The 18823-nt window shown below is 63.4% G+C and overlaps 2 protein-coding genes across 5 annotated transcripts; one reads left to right on the top strand and one right to left on the bottom strand.

The window, feature by feature from the left end:
* Window positions 1–184: 184 nt before the first annotated feature.
* On the bottom strand, window positions 185–13198 carry LOC117647369 (G1/S-specific cyclin-D2-like). Its single transcript, XM_034389091.1, has 5 exons — window positions 12767–13198; window positions 10102–10317; window positions 8119–8275; window positions 1457–1694; window positions 185–233 (listed from the first exon to the last, which is right to left on the bottom strand). The coding sequence occupies exons 1-5, from the start codon at window positions 13019–13021 to the stop codon at window positions 185–187; spliced, it is 915 nt and encodes a 304-aa protein (XP_034244982.1). The 5' UTR covers window positions 13022–13198.
* A 3279-nt stretch (window positions 13199–16477) lies between these two features.
* On the top strand, window positions 16478–18795 carry LOC117646843 (probable cytochrome P450 49a1). 4 transcript variants are annotated; one of them, XM_034388102.1, is made up of 9 exons: window positions 16478–16602; window positions 16795–17044; window positions 17113–17229; window positions 17332–17408; window positions 17549–17676; window positions 17752–17923; window positions 17997–18242; window positions 18324–18530; window positions 18616–18795. In XM_034388102.1, exons 2-9 carry the CDS (start codon window positions 16815–16817, stop codon window positions 18771–18773), a joined length of 1335 nt encoding a protein of 444 aa, XP_034243993.1. In that variant the 5' UTR covers window positions 16478–16602; window positions 16795–16814; the 3' UTR covers window positions 18774–18795. The 4 variants fall into 4 exon arrangements, with proteins under 4 accessions (XP_034243993.1, XP_034243992.1, XP_034243991.1 ...); XM_034388101.1 differs by having other exon boundaries at window positions 17481–17676; XM_034388100.1 differs by having other exon boundaries at window positions 17549–17923.
* The last annotated feature ends 28 nt before the right edge of the window (window positions 18796–18823 follow it).

The following is an 18823-nucleotide window of genomic DNA, read 5'->3' as shown; positions in this document are numbered from 1 at the left end:
ATTTTTCTTTTTTATAAAAAGAGATCAAATACATGACATGACATTCATACAAACAAGAAATACATAAACATACAGACACTCATAATAAATTATGTCACATTCATTCAAACACATTTTTCACTGGGCTCTACCATTCAAAAAAATTTATCAAAACTACTTGAGATCATGTTACTGATTACAGTGGTCAAACTTCATTTATAATTGCATTTCCTATCACAGCTAACTGAACAAGTCTGCTAACATTTTACTAATGTAAATTTGTATATGCTGTTGAAGAAAGAAGTGTCCCATAGAATCTTAGGGAGGGGACAAACTTGACATGTATCAGTTAATCAGATCAACCCTAAAAATGTTTACAGTTGGTAATCGTCACACAATAGATGATAGGGAAGAAAGCAAGAGTAAGAGAGAAAGATTGCATTGAAGTAAACTAAACAAAACATGAACACTTCCACAATCGTTTTAGGCTGAGATCACAAGCTGAACTACTTCAATCAAATGGTTGCAGAATTATTTGGTATATTATTCACAACTTAACATATGTTTGTAAAAAATAAATTTGGCCAACAAGCTATCTTTACTTTTCTATTCACATAACAACAATATTATATAGGTAAGAAATAATAGAAACATTTAAAGCTAGTAAGAAAACAGGAGAACTAATACTGTCAATGCGCTTCACAGTCACAAAACGAAAAGCATCTACCTCCTGATATTCAAAGCGCATTCACAAAATTAGTACCGACCGACAGAAACACCTAGCAGCCTTTCAAGAACATTTTTTCGTGGACCGACCACCGTTTGTAAAAAAAAAAAAGGAAAAAATAAACAGGAAAAAAATAATAAATAACAAATTCTCTAACATCAGTCAAACGCAAAACACCAACAGTGCGTGCCCTTACACAGGACTCGCAGGGGAAGGGGCTGGAATGTGGGGTGGAAAGGTAACTTTAAGTCACTGGGTTGAGGGCCCAGATCACTCCCCGTCAGGCAGGCCTAGGCGGGGCCTTACAGCCTGGAGGGCCTGGACTCGGCAGGGGGCACCGAGGGCGAGCCGCCGTCTGCCGTCGTCGGCGACGTGCAGAGCCCCGCAGGCTGCGGCGCAGGCGGCGGCCTGTCCCTGTCCGTGGGCAGACCGCGCTGGCGCTGACGCGGGGAGGCGCGAGGGTGTGGGCGTGGAGAGGGGGCGGGGGATGGGGAAGGGGTGGCCGGTCCGTGGCGTCAAAAGTGCACGTCCGCCACGTCTGTGGGGGTGCCAGACATGTCTGGCTGCCGGGGCTGCCGGGGGTCGTCCATGGCGTCCATCATCATCTTGCCCGCGTAGGCGTACGGGTACACTCCGGCGGCGGCGGCGGCGGCCTGCGCGGCGCAGGTCTGCGGCAGGGCGGGGATGGTGGTGGTCGGCATGCTGGCGTGGCCGTGGAGGCCGTGGGGGCTGGCGGGGGACGCGGCCGACGGCGAGGGCGGTGCGTCGGTGGCCATCCCGCCGTTGCCGCCCACCAGCGCGGCGGCCTCGCTGGCCACCAGGCGCTCGATGTGCAGCACGACGCGCTCCGCCGCGGACGCCGACACCCGGGTCAGCTGGCACGCCCGCGACACCGCGGTGCACGCCCAGGGCAGGTTGAGCCCCCGCACTGCGGCGCAGATGCTGGCCGTGGCGAGCAGCGAGGGCGCCGTCTGGATCAGCTCGGGCTCTGGAACAAACAGAGACAGAGGGCAATGTCAGCACGGTCAAAGCGTGTGCAGGGCAAGGACAAGAGCGCGGTCAGGCATCGCAATCGCCCGGAGGGCAGGCAACCCAACGGCCACGGTCGTGCGGCGGGCCCACAGCTTGCCGCCTGTCTGGAGGAGGAAACTAGGACCTCTTCGACTTCCCTCCCAGACTACACTCCGAAATCCATTTTACTCTCCCACTTCCCAATGCGAGCGAGGTGAACCCAGGTGCACCGCAATGACACCACTCGCTCCCCGGAGAGGACATCCTCCAAAACACTAATCAAATTCGTAATTGCCCCTTTCATTTCATTTCGAGGCGTCCACTCGCAGACGCAGGCCTAGCTTGCATCCGCATCCGCCAGGGGGCGGCACTAGCGGTGGATTTGATCAGACGGGACCGGGACCAAGCCACTCCAGAGAATTGTTTGCAAGCCCCTGCGGGGAAGGGCGAGAGGGGGGAGGGGGCGGCAGCTGTGTCGATTCCAGAAGGGAGGGGGACGCATACCCACACACCTGCTCGTCGCACCGGAGTTGAGCTACCGGAGGCACACCGTAGAGCTCCGGGGTGGGGGGCCTCGCACACACGTGGTGGGCCTCGAGGCCCCAGACCGGCCCGTCACGTAAATCGGACTGCGTCGATGGCGGTGTCCATGAACGAGACGAATGGGACAGTCCTCGACGAGATTGGGAGTTCGGACGGGAGGCGAGGCCTGGGGTGGCCTAGGGTGGATCGGACGCGTCGCCTGGTCGGTCAGGACGACAGCAGCCCACAGTCCGGCGCGCGATTCCGCTGGACTTCCCTGCCGTCCAGTTCACATGCTGGCGCAACGAGGAGCGGGAGGGGAGGGGTTTTAAAAATAGGGTTTAAAGAGAGCGGCCCAAGGCGGCCGTCCCGCTATCTCCGTCTATCTCGCTGCCGATACGGATCTTGGCGCTTGGGACAAACAAGAAAAAGAGGAGACAGGTTATGGGAGTCCGATTGCCAGTTCCCACACCGCGCGCGCCGTCGAACACTATCACGTGTGGGGGCCGATAAGCGAGGTGCACGTAACTGTACATTACTCCGGGGCCAAGAGCCACGCTTAGCGGTGGTAGCCATCGGGGTTCTCAGGACTCGCGACGCCAAAGTCTGCTGCCGGTGTTGGTGGTCGCGACCGCGCCAACGGGGGTTGCGGCCGAGCCACCAGACGCAGCACCCCACACGTAAAACCAAAACGGTGGAAACGGCCGGGCTAGGCCGGGCCAGCGTGGCGTTCCCTGCGGCGTCAGCCGACGGCGGCCAACGGCCCGAGGCGCGGCCGTGCACGCCGAGCAACGCTCGCCGGACACCGCCTTGCCACTCCACCGTCGGAATGTCCGACTGTCACAGTCGCCCAGGAATAAATAATATCCCCGCGAAGGGAAGCCAAGAAATCGATCGAGATTTACAAAGGTGGCGGGTCGGCGGCGGGTCGGGTGCAGGGAGGGGTGCCTCGGCGCGGACGCGAAGCGAAGCGGGGACCGGAGGACCGCGGCGGAGGAGCCGGTCTAGGCCGCTTGCTTGCTCGCTTCCCTTCCCAAGACGGCCCCGGGCTGCCCCGGGCCCGGGCCCCTGACCCACCCCGTCCCGTCCGTCGGCGTCTTCAGGTCGGGCGGCCCGGCCCGGCCCGGCCATTACCATGAGAATGGCGGCGACCTGGCGGCCGGATGGTCTCGCGGCGCGCTGCGCGAGGTACGGCATCGTACGGCACCCTCGCGGGACGCAGGGACAATGCGTCATCAGACGCGAAAACTGCATTTCAGTTCAGGTCGGCGACCCGCCCCGCCGTCCCACCGATATGTGGAGCAGCCGGGGCGGGCGAGGGGCGGGCCACGACCAGGGCCAGCACGGCCACGCCGACCAACAACGAACCTTTCCGGGCCGTCGCCTCGTCGCCTCGTCGCCTCCGCGGCTCGCAAACCACCTCAGCTAGCTTAGCTAATGCGATGAGTCCTAATGACTTAGACTCTAGGGCCGACCACTCATCAGGACTCGAGTTGGGGTTGGCCGGGGCCGGCCACGCGGGCCTATCTGGCATCTGCCCGGCCTGGCTGGACACAGCACCTTGATAACGCCTCCCTCAGTCCAAATAAAGTGAAAACACCCAGAGCGCCCCCCGATGGCATAGGTTTGTTGCAGTACGCCGACAAACACCACGCACTGCAACGACGTCCGGTGTAGGTACGCAAACATCCCGGCCCCCTTTTGATGCTCTTCCCCGGGCCTGGACGGAAGACCGAAAAAAAAGATGAGCCCGTTAGACACGGCGCTGTCCGGGGCACGTGGGTACCGGCGTACCGCGACGTGGATGTGCTGCCCGTATGGTGTGCCCCGGTGGCGGGCCCCTCCGCCGGACTGCCCGGCTGCCCACACTGTACTACCGAGAGCAAATAAAATCGGGGAGGGGGGGGATGTGTAAAGTTTGAGGTTTGTGGTCGAGGAGCAGTGACAGACTCGACAGAAGAGGGCGACGTCCTCGCTGCGAACCAGATAAGACAGATTTAAAGCCCCACTCCTCTGTGTGTGTGTGGGTTTGTGTGCGCGTACGCACAGGTCGGGCCGCTGGTGTTGGGCCCTTCCAGCCAGCCCCCCTGCCCTTCCACACGGGAGCGCCAGGTGCATGAGGGAATGGCCCAGGGCCGAGCCGCCCAGGGCGGGGCATGGCGGAGCAGATGCGCCTCCGATGCGCCCCGACCTACACCCCCCCCCCCTCCACCCCCACGCCGGCTGCAGAGGGGCCGGCCTACCCGCTACCCGCCTGACGGGGCCCCGCCGAGCCCCGCAGAGCCCCCCGCGGGGCCTTCCCTCCCCCCTCCCCGGCCGGACGCATCCGCCCGGGGCAGGGCCGGGAGATTTAAACTGTGACGTCACACGGGCCGAGAGGCCTGGACACGGCGGCCCCAGCCCCGCCGGCCCCACCACAGCGGCAGGTGCACGCGCTTCGCAGGGAAGGGCAGAAGGACAGCGTGGCCTTCAAAAAAGTCCAAGGAAATGGCGAGGGAAGACAAAAAAAAAATGGAACTGTCGCGGGTTCAAACACCGGGTACACACGAATTCCCTCGGATATTTCTTTTTTTCATCCCCCTTCATTTTTTTTTACCTGGCCGCGGCTGATCAGAGCAGCGAGCTCCCCTAGTCAGTCCCGACCCAACGGACGTCGCGAGCACGGGGAAGGCGAAGGCGCGGCGGAGGCACGGCGTCGCGACGCCGCAAAGCCTGGACGCGTCGCGTCGCCTTGGGGATGGCGGTTACACTCTCCGAAGGAGGGGAGGCGGGGAGGGAGAGAGAGAGACGGATAAACTGCTTTGTCGCGTGCGTACGCGTCTGCATGCACCGCGAGCACCGCGGCGAGCACCGCGAGCACGCCGTCCTCCAAGACGGTGAGCATCGAGGAGGCGGGGATCGCGGGGAGGACAAGAAAGTGCGCCGTCTCGCCGTCTGCAGCTCGCACGAGGCAAGGCAGGCAACCCCAACCCCCGCGACGCCGACGGCGGGGCGGCGGGGCAGCGTGCAGTCCGGGTGATTAAATTTGAAAGAAATTGGCGGCGCGGAGGCAGCGGCCTCTCCAGCAAAGACGAAAAAACACGACCAAGAGAAAAGAAAACAAGAACAAAACCAAGGCGGTCAACGACCAACCACCGCCGTCAGAAAAATAATCAGGAAATTTTATACGAAACGATGGCAGCAGACGTGGAACAGTTAAAATTTGACGAGGCAGGCGTGTTCGGCACGGCCGAAAAGAGAGAGGGAGAGGTTGGAACTCGAAGACAGAGACAGACAAACAGACGGACCTCTGGAATATAACGACTGCACCGCGTCGCGCCGTCGTCTCCGTCGTCGCCGGGGTGCACCGAGGCCGCCATGTGGCATTCCCCTAATTGAAGGAACAGGGACACACACAAGACGCCCGTCTTTGTGAGAAGGGGAGGGGGAAGGGGGGGGGGGCAGGGCGCGTGCCCGCGGCGTCACCTGGCCGGACCGTTGACCGTTGAACGCGGCTGGCTCAGGCTGCCTGTCCCAAGTCCCGGCGTCCTGGCCGCGGCAGGGCGAGGGGGAGGGGAAGGGGGAGGGGCGGACACTTACCCCCTACCCTAACCCCGCGAGTGGCGCGCGGCCGCCGGCACGGTCTACGGCACGGGCGCAGGCCGCAAAGACGACGTCGGCCACGTCGGCCAGGTGAGCAATGTCGCGGGGGTGGGGAGGGGGTGGAAGACAACGTCCAAGGAGGACCAGTGCGGCCGAAGCGCGCGGAGGGGAGGGGGAGAGGGCGGCACCACCGCCGAACGGGACGATGACCTCACACACACGCACACACACACTCGCCTCCATTACCACCCCGGGCACACACGACCCCACCCCCATCTCAGCACGGTGCCGCGATGTGTTCGTTAGAACACGTGCCCGGGCAAGGCCCCCTTGACCACGCCCCGCCCCGCCCCGCATGCGACGCGATGAACAGACCACACTAGAGAGAAAGGGAGAGGCGGTTTGCGTCGCGCGGTGGTGGTCACCGCTGCTAGTGGAACATGCCAGCGCAGTGCACTGTAGTGCATAGACTTGAACGCGCGCGGGGCACCAGAGTGCCGGACGCTGGCCGCCCTCTCCCTGCACTCCCTGGAGTCATCGCCATGATCGTAATCAAGCTTTCAGCAGCAAATTTTTCGAAATAAAAATATTGAAAAACGAAAAGAACGATCATGCGCTTGCTTTTGCTGACCTCCGCTCCGGACGACGGCGACGTGGCCGGCATGAGATGCAAGGGGCGTATAGCGGGGCGTACGGCGGCGAGCGGCGCGGCCCAACAGGTGGCACGGGGCGGGGCGGGGCGGGGCCGGCCAGAGGGGCAGGTGCAGCGAAGGGCCTGGCAGCGCCGCACTGCCCTTGCCTCGCCTCGCACGATGCGCCCCGCCAGCCTCGCCGTGTCTTGACGTGTCTGGGCCGGCGGTGCGGCCCGGCGGTCTGGCACCCCTCCCACCTGCGGCTGCGGCTTTGGCCGTGGAGTGCAGCAAGCAGCCAGCAGGACAGCGGGATGGACGTAAACAACCGTGCGTACTCGCACACCGGGCAGCGGGCACACCGTGTGGCACACGCCGGGTGCGCCCTCCGCGACGCGCGGCACCTCCATCTTCATCTCCTTCTTTTTCATTCCCTCTCCGTCTCTCTCTGCCTCTTTTCAACTCGCATGTTGCTTTCTTTCAATGGAGCAGCAGGTTAGTTAGAAGCGAGCAGCAGAGCAGCAGTGCGTGTTTTCTGCTCGGCAAAGCAACGGGAATATACTTTTTTTTCATTTTGGTAAAATTTTCGTAAGGGGACGCGAAATAAAAGCTGGGAGCCGCCCGATCGCGTTCGGAATCATTTGAATGATTTCAGCGAGCTGGAAGTAAAGGCACGCGCGTTCTGGAACAGTGAGCGAGTTTGGCGAGTTTGGCGAGCGGCGCGATTCGCGAGAACGACGCGACTGTCCCTCGCCATTGTTGTTGTTGTTGTTGGTGCCGCCGCCCCGTTGTTGTTGTTGAATCTCTCTCTCTCTCCAGACAGGACGGGGACGGGGCGGACGGGGCCGACGGGGTCGCAGACACTCTCCCCCCAGTCCCTGCAGGGCCCGACCTACCCTCTCTGACAATGGGTCCGCGCGGCGGCACGGCACGGCACGGCACGGCACGGCACGGCACGGCGTGTCGCGTCTCGGAGACCGTCAACGAGGCCGTCGCCGTCTCGCGATCGTTGTTAGACGAAAAGGGGCCGCGGAGGGGAGGAGAGGAAGTAAGTAGTGCATCGAGCAGATGTTTGAGGGGAGCCAAGACGGTGAGGGCAGCGCAGCGCACGCGTGCGGGGGGAGGGGAGGGGGAGGGGCACCCCATGCCTTCCCTAAGACGTCTGGCGTTCCCCGACACGCTCTGTCCGCTCACCACCCCTAGCGCGGCCCCCGCCAGCCCCGCCAGCCCCGCAGAGCGCACAGAGTCCCGCGGATTAACACAGCGCAGACCGAGCGTCCTCAAACCGAACCGCCACACACATGGAGAGAGCCAAAAACCAATAAAAAATGAATTCCGGTCAAACAAGGAATCGAACAACCCCGAAGGAGCGGCCCAGTGCGTGTGCCCGGCGCCCGTCCGCAGCATAAGCAGCCGTTCTTATAAAAATTTAATGATCCGAGGCACGTGCTGGCATAATTTACCCCCACCCCCGTTCCCAGTGCGGCGGCCGGGGCCGAGTCCAGCCGAGCGTGACCGGGGACGGCCCCCCAACGAGTACCCCAACGAGTACCCCAACGAGTACCCCAACGAGTACCCCAACGAGTACCCCAACGAGTACCCCAACGAGTACCCCCAGTCGAGCACCCCAACGAGTACCCCCAGTCGAGCACCCCCGCCAGTACTCACCGGTGTAGCAGAGCGCCACGAGGGTGTGCGCGTGCCTCCGCACGGTGGCGTTGCGCCGCGTCCAGGACACCCGCTCCAGCACGTGGTCCACGTAGTCGAAGCCCGTCACCGCCGTCACGTTCCAGTGCAGCTTGGACAGCACCAGCAGCTCCCAGCGCTGCGCAAAACAAACAGAGGCGACATCAGTTGTGTTGTCACAGAATCATGTGGCGCAAAAAATGGCGTAAGCCGGAAGCTCCGGACTGAAAAATTTTGCTCGGCGACATTCTGGTGGCGTGGTCCTGGAGGCCCGGAGGCCCCGGCATCGGGATTAGTGTCTGCACATCGCCCTTCTTGTTGAGGATCTTGTTGTTGTCGGCGGGGAGGAGGGGCGGCGGGGGCGGCGAGGGGGTGTGGTGGGTGCATCCAGAGGGGGCCGGGGGGATCACGGAGGCGGGGGCGATGCAGGCGACGCAGGCGATGCAGGCATTGTGCGAGGCAAGCATAAAGGCCTGCATCCCAGGTGTGCCGTGTGGAGGCCGTGAGCCCCACGACGCAGGTAGGGAAGGCAGGCGGAGGCGGGGGAGGCGAGCCCCTCAAAGACGCAACCACAGCGCAGCAGCGCAGGCTGAACCCGAACAGCGTGTCGCCGCGCTCGCGCCCTCTCTCTCGCACCCCTGCGGGACGCCCCATGAGTGCGAGGGAGAGGGACACACACAGCACCGCGAGCGAGGCCGAGGGCTTCAACCCCGCACCGCGCAGTAGTAGGTTGATTCCGAGCCGTCTCTCTCGCACCCTTACGGGAGGCTCCGTGCGTGCGAGGGAGACGGAGCGACGAGAGCAGAGCCGGGGGAACGGGGCGACGAAACGACGCAGAACCTGGCCGCCGCGCACGACGCCACGCTCGCTCTTCAGCGCGCAAGGCGTGCGCCTCAGCGGCTTTTTCGCGACGCAGTCTACTTTTCCAGCGCGCCAGCACTTCCCTCTGGTGTAGTAGCGTTTACAGTGCCAGTCATTTGGTCAATCTTCGAGACACCCCTTCGCCTCGCTTCCTTCTTCGCCTCCTTCCCTAAAGCAGGACGTCCGCCCCGGTCGGCCCGTGGGCCTTGCCGTGGGCCTTGCCGTGGGCCTTGCCGTGGGCCTTGCCGTGGGCCGAGGCGCGTCCTCGCTATCGTCATCGCGTCATCTCATCGGGAGGGGGAGGGGGGAGGGGGGAGGCCATTACGCGACCCCCTCCAGGCCCTCCCTCACTAGCCTCATCCCGCCGGGCCGCAGGTCGGACAGGAACACCTGTTCCCCGGAGTCATTCCCTTCCCGTAGTACTACCACTACCGCCACCCGAACTACTACTAGGGTGCCCCCTGCCCCTCGCCCCTCCCGCCCGGCCGGCGTGGCCTCCACGGCGACGCTCCGCGCTCGGCCACCGCAGCAAGAAGGTTCGCGTCGCCTTGGACCGGACGTCCCCGGGTCCCGGAGTCTCTGCGGCGGCGGCGCGGGGGAAGACAGAGAGACCCGGAGGAAGCGTCCGGGACCGAAAATGCCCCCGCCATACACGCCATCGGTTCGGAGACTTGGGGTGCGGAGCGGCACGAGATGGGCCGGACGGACGGACAGGCAGGCAGCGGACGGGCACGGCGCGGCGCGTTGCGACGGTCAGGCCCAGATTTAATTGAATGGGCCCCACCCACCCCACTGTATGCTCACGGCGGGCACGGCGGGCACGACGCGATCCAGACCACGGGAAAGGGCAGGTGTGTGCGTCTGGCTGGTGCGATGGCGTGCGCCTTGGCGTCGGCCGGACCGATTAAGGTGGTCCACGGCGACCGCGTCCACGACGCGTCGCGGACCCCGAATTAAACGACACCGTCACCCGTTTCCCATTCACGCCGTCGGAGTCTCTGTTGTTGTTGCTGCCGTCGCCGCCGCTTTTGTTGTTGCTGTTTCCACCCTTTCGCTCAAAAGTGTCACACCGAAAAAGAAGGGATCAATCAAAAGGTGACTCACCCTGAGCTCGTCCGGCACGATGCTGTGGTCCGAGTAGAAGCACAGCAGGTCCACGCCCAGCGCGTGGCACTGGCGGATCTTGGAGGCGAGCAGGAGGCAGACCGCGGCCGCCAGCTGCAGCTGCTTGCGCGAGATGGCGCACGCGCAGAGGAAGCGGTCCAGGAAGTTGACGGCCAGCGGGAACACCTGATCCTCGCACTGCTGCTCCTCGCAGACCTTCCAACAACAACAACAACATTGGGAGTGTGTTTAGGCAAATGACCCTCTCGGCCGCCGATTCGTCGCTCTGTCTCTCTCGCACCCCTGCGGCCTACGGTCGACAGAGCGTGATTGCCGAACGGCTGTCTAGGCTAGGCGAGGCGTGGCGTGGCGTGGCGTGGTCGGCGGCGCGGCCGTTGCGACTTGCATGATCAAAAACACACACCAGTTGCACGGACTGGCGTCGCCGGCGTCGCGGGCGTCGATGGGAGATACCGACCGCGCAGGGCACGCAACAGGGAGGGTGGGGGAGAGAGTGCAACACCTCCACTTCCACCCCGTGCCGCTGCCACCGCCGCCCCTGCCATAGAAAACGACTTGTTGAGAGCAGCGGAGCAGCAAGGAGAAAGGGGGTGGGGGCGGAGAGAGAAAGACAGAGCAGGCGCGAGAGATAGAGGTGAGAGTGTGGCGACCGCGCCGTGCTGGAAATCGGAAATCAGCACAAATTGCCTCGGGGGGCGAATTTTTCCGTTTTTAGATACGCCATACATGGAACCGGCCGGCAGGGGTGTGGTCGCCGCGGCCGGTACAGTACAGAAGGGGTGACACGGCGCACCGTTTTTTTCTCGATCGGAATGGGGGAAAGGAACGGCACAGAAAAGAGACTTGGAAACCTGAATCTATTAGTGATCGGCCAGAACAAAACGCCGAAGTCGCGAGGGTGCGGTGGCACTTCCCCCTCCCCCTCCCCGCGTCGTCTGGAGTCGCCCCGCCGGACGGGTACAGTACAGACAAACGGGGCAACTAATCATGAGAACCAAAGACACGCCGACCCGATTCAGATTCACGTTGCGATTCGCCGCACCAGCACCGGCCGTCTCTCTCGCACTCGCGCGAAGCGCCAACCGCCGCCCGTCCGCGTCTCTGTCGCACGCGTCGCGGCGTCGCGGCGTCGCGGCGGCGTCTTGACGTTAGGCAGCCCCGCCGCGTCGCGCCGCCAGGACCGTTAAAAGAAAACAATGGAGTTAGTCGCTGACCTAGGCCAAGCCGGCCAAGCCACCCCCCGAGCACGGCGGGGCAAGCCACCCCTAAGGAGCGGCGAGAGAGAGAGAGAAAGAGAGAGAGAAGGGAAGGCGTGGGGCCGTGGGGTGGCTCGGGTCTTATAATGGATTAGCCGTTTTCAAGGGAGGGGCGGCGAAGACGGCGGGGAAGGACCGAGGGGGAAGAAGGAGAGGAGGGGGGGGGGACATGCAGCGCAGCCAGTCCGTACCTGCACCCCTCCCCTCCACGACGTACCGCGACGGCGTTCCCTCCCCCACCCCCTCGGGATGCACACGATGCACAGGTAAATGGGAGTAAGGGAAGGCAGGCCACGCCGCTCCGCCAGGGACTGCCTTCTGCTTTGTTGCACTGCAAGACCGAGGCAGGACCCTGGCAGGACCCTGGCAGGACTGCAGGACCCAAAGACGAATGGCGGTGGGGATAAATCAGGGATAAATGAAAGAAAGAGCCGAGACTGCCGTGGTGCGGAGCGCAGCGACGCGGAGCGGGACGCGATGTTGATTCTAGACGGCATGCCGATGTGGCCGCCCAGACAAATATGGGCGAAACGAATATAAATCGATCCCGATTTCGATTTGCCAGGAGGTTTGGTCGCCTTGGTCGGGGTGCAGGCCAGCCAGGGTCCAGCCGAGTGACGAATGTCGGGAATGGCAGCCTGTCACATTCGTAATCACCTCCAGTTTATTTTCAGAGAGGGGCGGCTTTTCGAAAATTAGTGTCTTTATTTGCAGTTTCAACTTTTTTAAAAATTTCAAATTTTATTTTTTTTAAACTTGAATTTTAATTCTCAACTGTAAAACTAAATGTAATTTTGCAGCCCCACGTGGGTTGTCAGCATGGGGGACCACCACGTGGTGGGCTGAAAGCCAAACGCCCGAACACGTAGGCAGCCGGGTTGTCAGCCACGCCGTGCAGTCAGTCGCTTTCTGACAGCCGCGCCGTCAGCGTCAGCTGTCAGCGATTCACGAAACCCGCAAAGAATAAAGAATCCGCGGAGAGCGCTGCGCAGTAAAGTCCGGCCTCGGCCGTGTCAGCGCCGTGTCAGCCGAGTCAGCACGACGCGTCAGCGTGTCAGCGATCCGGCAGGCAGTCCGGCCTGAACTCGGAAGAGCTTACGCCCGAGTCCGTCACCGGGGCGGTGCGGGGCGGTGCCGTCGCCGAGGTGCCGTCGCCGAGCTGCCGACTGGCGGAGACAAGCTTCCAATGCATCGAATGTCAAAGTGACAGTCGCCCGGCCGTCTCCCGTAACGCGACCGGCGGCCAGGGCGGCCAGGGCGGCCGGGGCACGCGGGCCGCGAGTGATAGTCCGCCAACAACACGACAGACAGGCGCCACACGGCCACACCAGGACGACACGTCAAGACAGCGACGACTATCACGTGCACACACACACACACACACTCACCTCCAGCATCCACGTGGAGACCACCTTTCGCATGTAGGGCAGGATGTCCTTCTGCACCACCACGAAGTAGTTGCACTCGGGCACGTACACGGTCTCGAGCTCCAGCAGGTTGTGCAGGACGCGCAGGTCCTCGAAGATGACGGCATCGCAGGCGGCGGTGTGGCCGGCGGGGGCGTCCAGGGCGCCGGTCGGTAAGGCTTGATCGCCGGAACCCAGCCGGTCGCAGGCCAACTCCTCGGCGCACAGTAAGTCCATCCTCGGCCAGGCGAGCCAGGCGCCAGGGGGCAGGGCGGGGGAGGGGCCGGGGGCGAAGGGCCGACGGGGTGCTAGCACGCCGCCGTCGACATGTCGCTGTCGCACTACACGGCGTGGCTGGCGAGGCGAGTCGAGACGCAAGGCTTGCCGGCGTGCGCCCGACGCGACTGTCCCGCAACGCTCGGCAGCGAGGACTGGGCCTGGCCGTGCGCCGCCCCGCCACGCCGCCGCCACGCCGCCCTGCAGACAGCACGCAGCACGCGTTGACCCGGGGCTGCGTCCGGGGCGTCGAGACTGCCGCAGGCTGTCCCTCTCCCACCCGCTCGGCCGGCCGGCACCACGCCCGCCGACGCGGAGGCAGCCGCGAGCAGCCAGGGTTGTGTCGGCGCGACGCCAGCGCGGCGCGGCGGCCGCGGCGCGAAGCTCCGCGTACGGGGCACGGCCTGCACGGCCTGGGGGAGGGGGTGTCTTTACCTCTCTACCTTCTCTACCTGGGCCGGCTGGCTGGCTGTGCTGGCTGGAGTTGTGTCGCTGATTGGCACCTGGGGTTCTCATGCACCGAACATCTGCTGCGGGGCGGCCCGGCCCATTGTGAGCGTAGCGTGCTGCCGCCGCCGCCGCTACCGCCGCAGCGCCGTGTGTGGATGTGTAGTACGGGGTGCCCCCCTCTCCCCCACCCCCTGCCCCTACCCCCGCCTGCGCGTGTATAGGTATGGGGGCAGCAGCAAAATGAAAAGTGGAAGAGGAGGGGGAGGGGGAGGGGGTTGAAAAGCGCAAGTTTGATCCTGTTTGATTTAGTTACGTGTTGGCGTGCAGGGTCGCCTGACCGAATGGGAGTGAAAGCGAAAGTGAAGGGCAATTTCCTCTGTCGCCACCCCTGCTAACGCCTGCTGGCCTGTGCTTTGCGCCTTCCCTCACCCACCGCACCCTCGCGAGGGTTATAATGCCTCACCTTGTCGCACCGTCGGCCGACAAGTGCACGCGGGGAGTCGTTTCGTCTCTCTGTCACACTCATCCATAGCATGCCGTCGGGGTGCGAGTGAGACAGACAGTGGGCTGGCGAAGCGCAGCCGCGCGTCAAGTTGGTCAAATGGGCCCCGAGGCGCACGGAGCAACGCGGAAGAGCGATTTGTCGCTCTGTCTCTCTCGCACCCTTGCGGAGAGCCCCACGAGTGTGACAGAGACAGATAGCTGCTTCCCGTTTCCTCCTTTCGGCCGCCGACACTGTCCGCATCAATGGACTCATTGAAGGCGGTCGCTTCCGGCCAATGTCAGAATCAGGACCAGAAGGCCGACCAGAAGGCCGACGGCCCGTCGATGCGCTTATCTCGGTCCGCGCTTCACGCCCCCACACTGTAGCGCCCCACCGTAACTGCAGTCACGGCTCAATGCTCAATGATCTAGAAACAAAAATGTTTCCCACACCGTTTGCTTATTTATTTGCTCGAAGCCTTTCTACCTTTCCGACTCCGCGGATCGGCCGACCAATAAATTCCCTCCCAACGCGTCTGTCCTTCCCGTCCCCGTCCCTCCCATCTGCGCCGAAAATGACGGAGCGTCTCGGAGACGCGGAACGGAAAATGGAAATGCACACGGCAAATTCCGTGCAATCACTCCCTTGATCTACTGCGGGCCTGGGCGGCTGGGCGCGAAACGCGGTGAATCAAAAGCCATTTATTCGGGGCGGGGGGGGGGGGGCGACTCCAGTTTCCCGTGATTTGTGATGCATCTGCGCCAACACGGCGTGACACGCCGCCGTGCGTCTGGCCCTGCCCGTCTTGCCGTTGCCAATGCTTCCAATGCCTTCCTTTGCGGTCACCCTCTTCTCTTTTCGCGTAACATCGTTCTAAAGACGAGCAGGGCGGCGACGCTGCCGGTGATCGCGAGACGGAGGCTGTGGCTCGCCCCCCTGCAACTCCTCAGCCTCCCTCCCCCTGCCGGCCCGCCCGCAACCCCCTCCAAATCTGACGTCTGGTCGGTCTGGCCCAGCAGACTGATTCCGAGAAACGCTGTCGTCGCTCTGTCTCTCTCGCACCTACACGGGACGCCCCACGAGTGCGAGAGAGACAGAAAGATGGACCCTCGGCATCAGTCGGCAGGCAGCCTCGTGGCACGGGCCACCATGACCTCGCCGCGCAACGCCGTGCCGCCGCCCGTGCCCGCCAGGCCAGGTGGGGGAGGCCGACGGCGAGGCGGGGGCGGAGGGGGCGGCCGGGCCGGCGGGGGGCGGGGGGCGGGGTGGCCGCCGGCGACACGGCCGCGTCAAAGGGTTGGACCGCTTGACCTTAAACTTGAACTTGGAAGCGACCGCCGCGGTGGCGCTCCGCCAGGTGGTCTGCGAAGTGGGGAAGGGTAGGGAAGGGTCTCGCGGGGAAACAAAAAAACGCCTAACAACGTCACATGAGGCTCAGCACGACTCTTTGACTGCCTTCTAGGCGCTGCTGCCGTTCGAGCGTTCGGGTGCTTTGTCTGTCTGTCTGTCTATCTGTCTGTCTTTCTGTCTGTCTGTTTGTCTGTCTGTCTGTCTGCCTGCCTGCCTGCCCCGCTATCTTGACTCGACGATGCACCTGGCTTCTGCCCTATTGAGCGCATGTGCTGTCACCTTTTCCGTGGCGGGGCTCGGCGGGGCCACATGCAGCTTGTGCCGTAATCAAAAGAAAGGCAGCACAAGAATAGAATGGGGTGCCCGAGGTGGCCGTGGTGGCCGAGCTGCCCCTGGGGGTGCTTACTGGTGCGCGGTGCTGACAGTGGTTCCAACCCTCGGAACCCTCGAACCCTCAAATGGGGCCCTAGCACCTAGCGGAGGCTGCGGAGTGGAGGGGTACCGCTAGCCGGCTAGCACATGCAGCACCCCGAGGCCTTGGCCGTCGCCGCGCAGCTGGCCTTGCAAAGCATCGCAACGCCAAGGGCGTCCAAGCGAGGTCGATCCCCGATCCCCTTGCCGGTAACGCACGCTGCACCAGAAGGGAAGTACACTGTACACCGACAAAAATTTCAATTAAGGCTCGCGGACCGCGGTCCTACCGCACTGCTTCGAGGCGCGCCCGTCTTCAGCAGGGCGATCGCGGAGCGGAGCGGAGAGGCAGGTGGCGCCCGCCCAGAGCGTGGGCTTCCCGCCGCGCCGCCGTGGAGGTTGGGTTGCCTTCCCATGGCGTTGCCCCATCCCGTTGCCCACCGCGTCCGTCTTCGGGTCTCGGAGGAGGGGGCGTGACGTCACCACTTTCTCCCTCGCGGAGAAGGGGCCTCGCGGGGCGCGGCGGGGCGCGGCGGGGGGCCGCGAGGTGCGTCTGGGCCGCGCGCCACGGCGGGCCTCCAGTCAGGTCCACACGGCGGCCACGAGAACGGCGACATGGCGTGCTCGGCGTGCCGCGGTGCGGGGGCACTGCGACGCCTGGGGCAGCTGTCCAGGACGCCGTCGAGGCCGGCGTCGTCCTCGGCCACGTCGGCCGCGGAGGCGCTGCTGCACGCCGACCCGGCCGCGGCGTCCGCCGGCGCCACGCCCGTCAAGAGCTACGCCGAGGTGCCCGGCCCCAAGCCCGTGCCGCTGCTGGGCAACTCGTGGCGGTTCCTCCCCGTCGTCGGTGAGTCGAGTGCAGTCGCACGGCCTCGTGGGGAGCTTTGTTAAAGCGGAGCGACAGCGACCGCCGGGGAGAGATTTCCCTGGCAGCCTTGGACTCGCATGCGAAAACCAAGTGTGAACCTCAGAGCTTCAACTCTGACCCTCGCTCGCGAAATGTGCGCCCAATGTGTCACTGTGACTCATCGCTTTGCAGGTAACTTCCGCATCGAGCAGATGGACCGCGTGTGCCTGGGGCTGCACGAGCGCTACGGCGACATCGTCAAGGTGGCGGGGCTGATGGGCCGGCCCGACATGGTGTTCGTCTTCGACGCCGACCTCATCGAGCAGGTCTTCCGCGCCGAGGACGCGCTGCTGCCCGTGCGCCCGTCCATGCCCAGCCTGGACGCCTTCAAGCACGGCATCCGGAAGGACCTGTTCGGCGACCTGGCGGGCGTCATCGCCGTGTGAGTGTACACTGTGGAACCCGCGGACTCCTGCCGGCACTTTCTGACGTTGCTCCGTGTTGTCGCAGGCACGGGCCGCGGTGGCTGGAGTTCCGGACCCGCGTCCAGCAAGTGATGCTGCAGCCGCGGACGGCCAAGCGCTACGTCGGGGCCATCCAGGACACCGCCGAGAGCTTCGTCACCAGGTGCGCCACCGCCACCGCCTCTACCGCCCCACTGCGGCCTGCGCGGCAGTACAGAACGAGTAGCACTCTCCCACACTGACACCTCTCCGTGTGTCTTCACAGGATTCGCAAACTTCGCGACAGCAAGGGAGAAGTGCCGGCAGACTTCGTCAATGAAATCCACAAATGGTCTCTCGAGTGTAAGTACGGCGGATGAATGCATGAATGAATGAATGAATGAGTGTGGCCAGCTAATCGGTGGCATGACGCAGCGATCGCGCGCGTGGCGCTGGACGCGCGCCTGGGCTGCCTGGACGACGCCCCGCCGGCCGACACGCAGGCCCTCATCGACGCCGTCAACACCTTCTTCATGAACGTGGGCGTGCTGGAGCTGAAGCCGCCGCTGTGGAAGATCTTCCCCACGCCGACGTGGCGGGCGTACATCGCGGCGCTCAACGACATCACGACGTGAGTGTGGGGTGCAGGGCGCTGCTCTGCGGACGGACGAGTCCAAGGGAAGTCACTTTGGCAACTTTGCTGCAGCATCACCTCGCGGTACATCACGCGCGCGCTGGAGGCGCTGCAGGCGCTGGGAGAGGACAAGAAGGCCGAGCTGGGCAACGACGCCTCGCTGCTGCAGCGCGTGCTGGTGGGCCACGACGCGCGCACCGCCCACATCCTGGCCATCGACCTGTTCCTCGTCGGCATCGACACGGTACGCCGCCGCCGCTCCAAGTGGCTCCCCTCACTCGACGTTCATCTAACTTTAACGCCTTCCTTCGGCGCAGACCTCCGCCGCGCTGGCCTCCGCGCTGTACCAGATCGCGCGGCACCCCGAGGAGCAGGAGACCCTCCACCAGGAGGTGGCGCGCGTCCTGGGCCGCGACGGCGACGTGACGGCCGCCGCGCTCGAGGACATGCCGTACCTGCGCGCCGTGCTCAAGGAGGTCCTCAGGATGTACCCCGTGGTGATCGGCAACGGCCGGACCCTGACCGAGGACACGGTGGTGGCGGGCTACCGTATCCCCAAAGGGGTGAGTGCGCCCGGATGACTGTCACTTCTCGAGTTGTTTACAAACGGCGGTTTCATTGTCCGGCTCGCCGTCCGCCCGCAGACGCAGATCATCTTCCAGCACTACGTGGCCAGCAACCAGGAGCGCTACTTCCCCGCCGCGGGGTCGTTTCGGCCGTCGCGCTGGCTCCGCGAGGAGTCCCCGCAGTGCCCCGTGCACCCGTTCGCGTCGCTGCCCTTCGGCTACGGCCGCCGCATGTGCATCGGGCGCCGCTTCGCCGAGCTGGAGCTGCACACCGTCGTGGCCAAGGTGGGTGTCCCGTTGTGGCGTTCAACTTCACCGTCTCCCTCTGGACCCTCACACCTCTCACGTTTCGCGTCCATTCCTTTTGCAGATGGTGCAGAACTTCCGGCTCGAGTTCAACCACCCGCCACTGCCGTACCGCGTCCACCCCATGTACATGCCGCACGGCCCGCTCAAGCTCACGTTCCACGCTCGCTGATGCCCAAGTCATTTTCCAGTCATTTGTTGTTTTTGTACCATTGTAAATAAAAGCTTTATTTTTATTTTTTAATTGCTGTTGTCATTGATTTCCCTTTATT

Source organism: Thrips palmi, unplaced genomic scaffold, assembly GCF_012932325.1.
Source record: "Thrips palmi isolate BJ-2018 unplaced genomic scaffold, TpBJ-2018v1 HiC_scaffold_2, whole genome shotgun sequence".
Lineage (NCBI taxonomy): Eukaryota > Metazoa > Arthropoda > Insecta > Thysanoptera > Thripidae > Thrips > Thrips palmi.
The sequence above is the reverse complement of the archived record's forward strand: the minus strand, read 5'-3'. Positions and strand labels throughout refer to the sequence as shown.

Coding starts and splice junctions, on each gene's coding strand:
- LOC117646843 (XM_034388099.1), top strand. CDS start 16,815: ATGGACCGCGTGTGCCTGGGGCTGCACGAGCGCTACGGCGACATCGTC. Junction 17,045..17,112: donor CTGGCGGGCGTCATCGCCGT/GTGAGTGTACAC, acceptor GTGTTGTCGCAG/GCACGGGCCGCGGTGGCTGG. Junction 17,677..17,751: donor GCGCTCAACGACATCACGAC/GTGAGTGTGGGG, acceptor ACTTTGCTGCAG/CATCACCTCGCGGTACATCA.
- LOC117647369 (XM_034389091.1), bottom strand. CDS start 13,021: ATGGACTTACTGTGCGCCGAGGAGTTGGCCTGCGACCGGCTGGGTTCC. Junction 10,318..12,766: donor TCTCCACGTGGATGCTGGAG/GTGAGTGTGTGT, acceptor TGTTGTTGGAAG/GTCTGCGAGGAGCAGCAGTG. Junction 1,695..8,118: donor CGTGGCGCTCTGCTACACCG/GTGAGTACTGGC, acceptor TGTTTGTTCCAG/AGCCCGAGCTGATCCAGACG.